Raw genomic sequence first — 10,084 nt, forward strand, 5'->3', positions numbered from 1 at the left:
ATTATATATATAATAATATTATATATTATACATACATAATATCATACATATATTTTTTTTTAATTTTGAATTCAAACATAAATTTTTTTTTATATTATGTAATATATATATAAATATTATATATATAGTAATTCAGTTTTATAATATTATATTTGTTTGATTTATAATAAAAATATGAGTAATAATAATTAATTTTCTTTTCTTTTTCCTTTCCTTTCCTTTCCTTTTATTTTATTTTATTATTATTTTTTTTTTTTTTTGATGTACAATTAATATTATAAAAAAACAAGTAAACGTTTTTTGTTTTTCTTATAATAATACAAATATAGAAATATTGATTTATGTATTATAATATATTTATATATAAACTTATAATTTTATATATCAATTATTATAATATTAGATCGTTAATTATTTTTGGAAGTTTCTATATGAATCTGTTTTAAAGAACATATTATATTTTATAATTTATTTAGAATTAAAAATATGTATAAATATATATTATGTGATAATGAATATATGGTTATATAATAATATATAAGTAGAAGAGATGTAGCAAGACTAGTTTTTTTTTTTTTTTTTTTTTTTTTTTTTTTTTTTTTTTTTTTTTTTTAAATTAAAATATTTTTGGTAGATAAGCAAGCTTGTTTGTTTATACATGTCCTTTTTTACAATATCGACATATTTAATTAAATAAAATAAATAAATATAAATGTAAATATATATATATATATATATATATATATGTTACATATTCATTTTACATATTTTATAAAAGCACCTTTGTTTCGCCCCTATACCTTTTTTTTTTTTTTTTTTTTTATTTTTTATTTTTTATTTTTATTTTTTCATTTTTTATTTTTTATTTGATTGAAAAAAAAAAAAAAAAAAAAGACGTTTTTTCTAAAATAATGTCAAAAATTTGATATGTAAAATTTGAAAAAGAATATGGAATACAAACTTTTTAAGAATAAAAAAATATTGAATGAAAAGGTAAATGAGTTAACAAAGAAAAATAGACAAAGAAACACATTAGATCATATTAATTGTATAGAAATTGATGATGACGATGATGATGATAATGATAATAATGAGGAACCTAAAGAAATGAATATAAATAAAACTAACAATAATAATAACGATATCTTAATGAAATCATGCAATGATATTAGAAGGAATACAACATTTTATAGACATAATGTAATAAATGAAGAACAAAAAAATTTTGAATATTTATTATCAAGAAAAAAAAAAAATGTAGATTCTATAGATAATGTAAATTTTTATGATTTTATGAAAAATGATTTTTTTAATATATTTAATAATAATATAATAAGTGAACATAAAAAAACAAACCAAATTGTAAATCAAATAAATAATAATGTGGATACTTCAAAAAATGTGGTTTATAATATTAATTATGATGAACATAAAGGAGAAGTAGTTAATTTATCGTTTGATAAAAAAGGGAAAGAAACATATCCCCAAGTAGATATTGAATTGTATAACAAAAAAATGAATCCACGTTATCAAAATATAAATGAACAAAATACATGTCAAACGAGTGATGATAATACTACGTATCGTAATGTTTATTCTGATAATTGTGCCTTAAATTCTAGTTATACAAATTTTTTAAGAAATAAATCCTTAAAATATAAAAAATGTTATAAACAAAATAGACAAGATGAAAGCACGGGAGCGGAATTTGATTACAACCTTGACGAATCGGTGTATTATGATGATTGTAACAACAAATTATATAAAAGGTCTTTTTTAAAAAATAATAAAAATATAATTGAAAAAGGAAGAGAAGAACATAAACAAGATATATATAATAATATATCAGATATTTGTAAGAGTTATATTAAAAATTTTGATTATCTGAATAAAAGGATTTTCCATAACAAATCTAAAATATGGAAATTATCCAATAAAAAGGTAACTATACATGGAGATCCAAAGAAAAGAATAGAACGAAACAAACAAGAAATAGAAGATCATCGAAGAGAACAAGATGGTGAAAATGATCAAGAAGAAGATAATTATGATGATTATGATGACGAAGATGATGATGATGATAATTGTCATATATATGATAATTATGATGACTATCTTGAAAATGATGATTATGATAATCATAATTATTTTTATCACAAAAATCATGATGTAAATAAGATAAGAAAAATTCAAAATAAAAATTGTTCTACTGATTTCATAAATTATACATCTATTAATAACAGAAATATGGAATGTCCTAATAAAAATGCTGATAATTTAAAAAATATGGATTCTTTTTTATTATATATGAAAGAAAGGAAAATAAAAAAAAAAAAAAATATAAATGATCACATGGAAAATCAATTAAGTGATACATTAAATAATTCAAATAATTATAACAAAGATGTGTATGATTCATATTATGATGATATGAATTTTTGTTATGATAAAGATTATAATATGATATTAAAAAAAGGTGTAAATTCTAATAGAACAAAAAGTTTGGATAGGTATCCAAATAATATTTCACATAATTATGTTAATAATATATCTTCTGAAATTATAAAATATTGCAAAGACAATAATATTACATTAAAGAGTGATATAAAAAATATAATAAATCATTTTAATAAAAAATATGCGAATAGTAGTCTTACCAATAGTAAAATTAGCATGTATGAAAATGGGTATCCTCAAAGAAGTGTAGATCGTATATACGATAGTTCAACGAATGATCCAAAAAGTGATATGAATGGTAGCAATAATAATAATAGTAGTAGTAATAATAATAATAATATAACACATATCACAAATGACTGTGATAATACCCAAACTAATAAAAATAAACATTATGTAAATAGTATTGTAAATAGTATTGTAAATATATTTCAAAAAAGAAAAAATGTAAACGAAAAAAAAGAAAACATAAATGAACAAAATTGTATTTCATTCAATACAAATTTAAGAAATAATAAACTTAACAATAATGATGATTTATGTTCAAATTCTTATGTTAATAACATAAATCGAAATAAACAAATTACTAATAATGAAAACAAAAAAGATAATATGTTGATGCTTAAAGGAACATATCATGGGGATTCATTAAATGAATCAATTAATATAGAACATAATTTAAAAAATAATAATTCAATGTCTGATGTGAACTTTGTACTAAATAATAATGATAATGACAAAAAACAAAATAGTTATGATATATCCGAAGTTTCCATAAATTGCTATTACGATGATGTGATAAAATGTTATATGGATTATACCATGCATGGTATGGAAGATGAAACAAATTTTTATTTATGTGAATTTTGTGAACAAAATATTTTTGATATGAATAATATGATAAAAAAAGATAAAGCAAAAGAATGTATGTACAGGTGCAATATATCATGTGGTAGAACATTTCATAAAGCATGTGTATGTTACATAAAAAACAATGATAATTATATATGCTTTTTTTGTTTATACGATATTAATTTTTGTACATTATGTAAAGAAGTTTTAACAAATGATTCTTTATTACCATGTTATTATCCATTGTGTAGTGTGTCTATGCACACAAAATGTGTTGAGAAATTATTATTGTTTAATTCACATTGTTTAAAACAATATGAAAGCATAATATTACCACGAGATATAAATATAGAACAACAGAAAAACACACAAAAATCTGCATCGGATGGTATCATAGAGCAACCACTTAATATAAAAAAAAAAATTAAAAGACGACATATTTATAGAAAACGAAGAAGAAGAGGTCCAAGAAAAAGTCAAATAACAACATCGAATAAAAAAATAAATAAAAGTGAGTTAGCTGGTGGTAGTATTATAAATGGTGTTGATATGGAACAGGAAAATGATCAAGGTGGTAATAATAATAATAATGATGATAATAATGATGATAATAATGATAATAATGATGATAATAATGATAATAATGATGATAATAATGATAATAATGATAATAATGATGATAATAATAATGATAATAATAATAACAACAATAATGATAATAATGATAATAATAATAATAATAATAATAATAACAACAATAATGATAATGATAATAATAATAATAATAACTGTGATGAAAATTTTAAAAATCATTTATTAAAAAAGGATCTGCTTCGAGATGAGCCTCACCATAATAATTACGATAAAATCTTAGAATGTAATACCGAAATAAAAATGGAAAATAATGTGAACATGTCGGAAGAGCCTATTTATAACAAGTTATTTAATGGAAAAGAAGAAACCTTAAATAATGAAAATGATGAAAAAATTATAGTACTTAAAAAATTTATATGCCCTTTACATATATGTTACGTATGTAAAGAATTTGACATAAATAATACGGAAAGTTCCAAAAAAGAATTAAAAAATAACTTATTTAGATGTATAAAATGTTATAAATCTGTTCATCGTAAGTGTATGAATCAACTTAAAAATAATGATAATAATGATAATGATAATAATAATAATAATATTAATATTTATATAATATCTCATAAACATAGAATTATCTGTTGTGCAAATCACATGGATGATTATAAAAAAGAACACATGGAATATTTAAAATATATTAAGGAGGTTAAAGATATATGTAAATTAGATGAACCTATTCACAATAATAATAATAATAATAATATATTGAGTGAGAAAGGTTTTTATGGTGATGAAAATAATTTATCCATATCAAAATTTCATAATAATAGTTCTTATGAACCCATTAAAAACAAAGAAACTTGTATAAAAGGAAAAGACTCTAATTATTTAAGTCATGATAATAAAGGTATAACCGATATGAATAACACAAATAAGATGAATGTGTTAAATTTAAAAAGTTGTATGGTTAATGATATGAATACATCTGAACGAAAGAAAAAGAAAAGTTGTGAAAGCAGAGGAAGTAATATTACTAATAAGAAGGTTGTATTTGATTTAACGGATGAATTAAATGAAAAAGAGAAATCACCACCCCTTGATAATGTACAAAATAAAATAATATATGGGGATAATGAAATTGAGAAGAATGTTAATATATGTCAGAAGGAAGATGGGGGTCTTAATTTGGGTAGTATGAATATATTAAGTATTGGTAAAAATCATATGAGAACAAATAATAATAATAATAATGATAGTAGTTGTAGTAGTAACAATAATATAATAAGTGTTGAAAATGAATATATTTTAAAAAACAAAAATTTGAATAAAAGTAATAATTCTTTGTTAGATCATAATAACAAAATAAAAAAAAATAGTACCCTTAATATAAAAGAATGTACTGATAGCTGTATAAATGTCGATGAATTTATTAATAAGAACCAAAATGAAAAGGACATATCATTAGAAAATATTGATGCTTTATGTATAAAAAGAAAAAGAAACGTTTCACATCCTTATAATGATACATTAGATGATACAAATATATTAAAAGATATTTCAAATAATAAATCATATTATGTTAATATTTCTAAAAAGAAACGAAATGTATCATTTAATTATAAGGAAGAATTTATGAAAGGAGACGAACAATTTTTATTAAAAGGTAATAATTTAGAAAGTAACGAAAAAAATACAAAAAATAAACTATGTAATAATGATAATAATAATAATAATAATAATAAAGGTAAAAATACAAAATATAATACTCTTGACCGAAAAAATAATAAAAATAAACAAATTAATGATACCATTAATAAGGAACCTGAAAATATAAATCATAATATGCAGAATCAACAATTGACCGATAATTTTGTAGAGGATAATATGAAATACAAGCAAGAAATATATCATATTAAATTGAGTCATATTTTGAGCATAGAAAAAGGATTATTATCGTTACAAGAGATTAATATTGATCAAATGAATGATGAATGTAAAAAGCATATCAGCATATTGTGTACCTTTAGACAGGATTTTATTAATTATGTAATCTTTTTATTTAGTAAGAGGTTACATAAGGAAAATCAAATTGAACCAGTAAACGGAGTTGATCATAAAAAGGAGGGAAATATTTATCATGCAGAAAGAAAACAGGAAAAAATAAATCATAATGCAAAACATAATGAACAGGGTAGTATAAATAATGCAAAACATAATGAACAGGGTAGTATAAATAATGCAAAACATAATGAACAAGATAGTATAAATAATGCAAAACAAAATGAACAGGATAGCATAAATAATGCAAAACATAATGAACAAGATAGCATAAATAATGCAAAACATAATGAACAGGATAGTATAAATAATGCAAAACATAATGAAGACGATAGCCTAAATAATGCAAAACATAATGAAGACGATAGCCTAAATAATGCAAAACAAAATGAAGAAGATAGCCTAAATAATGCAAAACAAAATGAAGAAGATATCTTAAATAATGATGATCATAGGAACCAAGAAGAATTACATGAAAGGTGGAAAGAAAATATGGTATATAATTTTTTAGCAAATTATGATAAGAAAGAAAAAAAATATATTAGTAAAAAGGAGGAAGATGCTATAATAAAAATATTATCGAATGATATTGTAGGTATAATGAAAAAAGAGTTAAAAATTTCACTATACGATTTTATTATGTTAAAAAAGAAAACAATATCAACAAATGAGAATCATAAGGATAATGATGAGAGTGTAGTTTATGTTGAAGATGGAAAACATCATTGTAATGATATAAATAAAATGAAGGATAATGTAAATAATGATATTATCCCAAATATTAAATATAATAATAATAATTATGATGATGTTATAAATACAAAAGAAAAAGAATCCATTCCTGATGCTTCTTATATGAAGGTGACAAGAAATCAAAGTATTATGAATAATGATATATATAATAATAATATACAAATTATTGAAAAGGAAAGAATTATGAACAATAATAAGAAAAATTATTATGATGAGGAAAAAAAAAGAGAAGAATATAATGGTTTATTTTCTAAAGGGAAAAAAAAAAGTTTTAAAAATAATAAAATGGATTTAAAAACATTTTTTTCATTAACAAATAATGGTTATAAAGTAGATATATCTATATTAAAAAAATATAGTTCTTTTTTAAAATTCGAATATATATCCAAAAATATATATTTGAATGATAAAAATAAGAATTTACTTGCATGCAAATCAGATGATTATAAATGTTTATGTCAAGGGGAATGTAATTTGTATACCTGTTATAATTCTTTGAGTAACATTCAATGTTCCAAAAGTAGATGCAATTTACCAGAAAAAATACAGGATAGAAAATGTTTCAATCGACCATTTAGAAAATCTTTTGTGAAAGACTTAGAGGTAATAAAAAAAAATAGCTATATATATGTATATATATATATATATGTTTGTGTTTTATTATTATTTTATAATTTTATGTTTATATGGCAGAACCATAATTTTGTGTACAAAACTAAATATATCTAACAGCTGTTACATGATATGATGTATGTATATATTGTGTATATATTGTTTTAATTTTTTTTATTTTTTTATAAACTCCTCTGTGTATAGATTAAAAAAACGGAAAAGACTGGGTATGGTGTGTTTTGCAAGAGGGACATAAAAAATGGAGAACTCATATGTGAATACGTTGGAGAAGTATTAGGAAAACGCGAATTTGAAAAAAGGCTAGAAGTATATCAAGAAGAAAGTAAGAAGACAGATATGTATAATTGGTATATAATACAAATAAATAAAGATGTATATATTGATAGTGGGAAAAAGGGAAGTATCTCAAGATTTATAAATCATTCATGTTCACCTAATAGTGTATCACAAAAATGGATAGTTCGAGGATTTTACAGAATTGGAATATTTGCCTTGAGAGATATTCCATCGGGTGAAGAAATAACTTATAATTATAGGTATGAAATAAAAGAAGAAAAATTTTTATTTTTATATTTGTATTACTTTTTAATTTATGAACTTCGTATAGCATAATATATATATAATATGTATATATAATGTGCCTATATGTTTATATATATATATATATATATATATATATATATATATATATATATGTATTTTTTTTTTTTTTTTTTTTTTTGCAGCTATAATTTCCTCTTTAATAACTTTGAATGCTTATGTAAGTCACCCAATTGTATGAACTACCATCTGTTGAAAAAAGGAGAAAGTTCAGGAGCTAGCAATATAATAAAAGAAACCGAATTATTAAACAACACAATATTTAATCCAGTAGAAAACTTTCATAATTTACATGGGAAAATGCAAGATTGGAATATATTCATAGAAGAAGCACATACAAGATTATTATATGAGTATAATAAAATGAATGCATTTAATTTAAGGTTAATGGAGTGTTATTCTACCTGGATATTTTATGATATGAATTTTCAGAAGAATCAATTCTTTTCCCTTAAATCTAAGCCATACAATGTTTCAGCTGAGTTTTGGAAAGTTCTCGTTTCAGCTTTTTCCGATGGCGAAAAAAACATTATAAATACGTTTAATTTGTTTTTACCTTCATTAATAAAAATAGGTCAGCTGAGAAGAATACAACAGGTTAGTATACAGCAAAAAGGAAAAAAAATAAAATAAAGAAAAAAAGAAAGAAATAAAATTGTATGTGCGGAGCTATATATGGATTATATCAGCAATTGTGTCAATATATATAAATATATATATATATATATATATATATATATATATATATTTTGCATATTTTATATGTTAATAATTTTTCCATGTTTATAATTTTACAGTATAGTTACATCCTGCATAACATAATTGGATTGGAGCATGATATGTGGAATTTGATAGATAAAGGATTTGCAGATGATGAGGTAAAATAAATAAAAGATAGGAAATAATATATGCCCGATACAAATACTCGTGGAATGTGCATATGTTCAAATTTGTCTTGGTGTATATAAATATATTTTCTAACCTTTTAATTACTTTATTTTATTTATTTGTTGATTATATTATATTATATTATATTATATTATATTATATTATATTATATTTATATTATATTTATTTATTTATTTATTTTTTGTGCCCCATCCTTTAGGTATGCAGAAAATGTAAAAGCTGCGGAAACTTGACCATGTGTGATAAATGCTTTCAAAGTTATCATCAACTATGTGGAAACATGCATTCAAAGATGTACAAGAATAATGAATTAGTTCTTTGCCGTTTTTGTCAAAAGTATGATTATAAAATACAATGGATAAAAGAAAATCATGGATCAAAGATGAAAACATGTATAGAAATTAGGAGTAAGGCATTTTATAAATTGAACCGAGATATAATGACTTTATTAGAAGAGTCTGTAAAATATACGCAAAACCAATCCTTAGATTCAATCCATGCGCATAACACAAAAGCATTTAAGAGTAAAAAATTAAAATTGAGGAAATTTCAGTACAAATATGTAAAAATATGATATCACTGGAAAGTTCGGAGGAGAAATGTGTATACATTGTGGCTGGAGGAAATAATACAAAAAAATAAAATAAAAAAAAAATATATATATATATATATATATATATATATAATATATATATTTGTTTGAGATTATAAGCGTATTATCGTTTTATGAAATATATGTTTACATGTTAATAACAACACACCTTTTATAATTAAATTAAACTGTTTCATGTATATATATATATATATATATTTATTTGTAAACATTTCGAATTAAAAGATATTATTTTCTATTTATTATGATTTATATGTAATCATATTATATATTATTAACATGTTGTTTAATTTATTTTTATTATTTTTATTATTTTTATTATTTTTATTTTTTTTATTTTTTTTATTTTTTTAATATATAAAATTCATTACTTTTGGAACGACTAAATTTTTTATATTCCAAAGACAAGGAAAAAAATAATAATATAACAATAAATAAAAATGAATACAATATAATATAATTTATAAGTATTGTAATAATATATATATTTTTTTTAAATTCATAAATAATTAATATAGATTTTTATTCATAATATATTATATATATATTATAAATATATGTATATTTTTATTTCTTCATTAATATGTTAAAATTTTAAATTTGTAACTTGTAAAAAAT

At 20.8% G+C, this 10,084-nt stretch overlaps 1 protein-coding gene across 1 annotated transcript; it reads left to right on the top strand.

Moving 5' to 3' along the window:
- Nucleotides 1-948: 948 nt before the first annotated feature.
- Nucleotides 949-9,427, top strand: PF3D7_1322100 (histone-lysine N-methyltransferase SET2; the record flags this gene model as incomplete). Its single annotated transcript, XM_001349924.1, has 5 exons — nucleotides 949-7,314; nucleotides 7,528-7,880; nucleotides 8,070-8,541; nucleotides 8,742-8,822; nucleotides 9,053-9,427. 5 exons carry the CDS (start codon nucleotides 949-951, stop codon nucleotides 9,425-9,427), a joined length of 7,647 nt encoding a protein of 2,548 aa, XP_001349960.1.
- Nucleotides 9,428-10,084: the final 657 nt, after the last annotated feature.

This window comes from Plasmodium falciparum (genome assembly GCF_000002765.6).
Source record: "Plasmodium falciparum 3D7 genome assembly, chromosome: 13".
Classification (NCBI taxonomy): Eukaryota; Apicomplexa; class Aconoidasida; order Haemosporida; family Plasmodiidae; genus Plasmodium; species Plasmodium falciparum.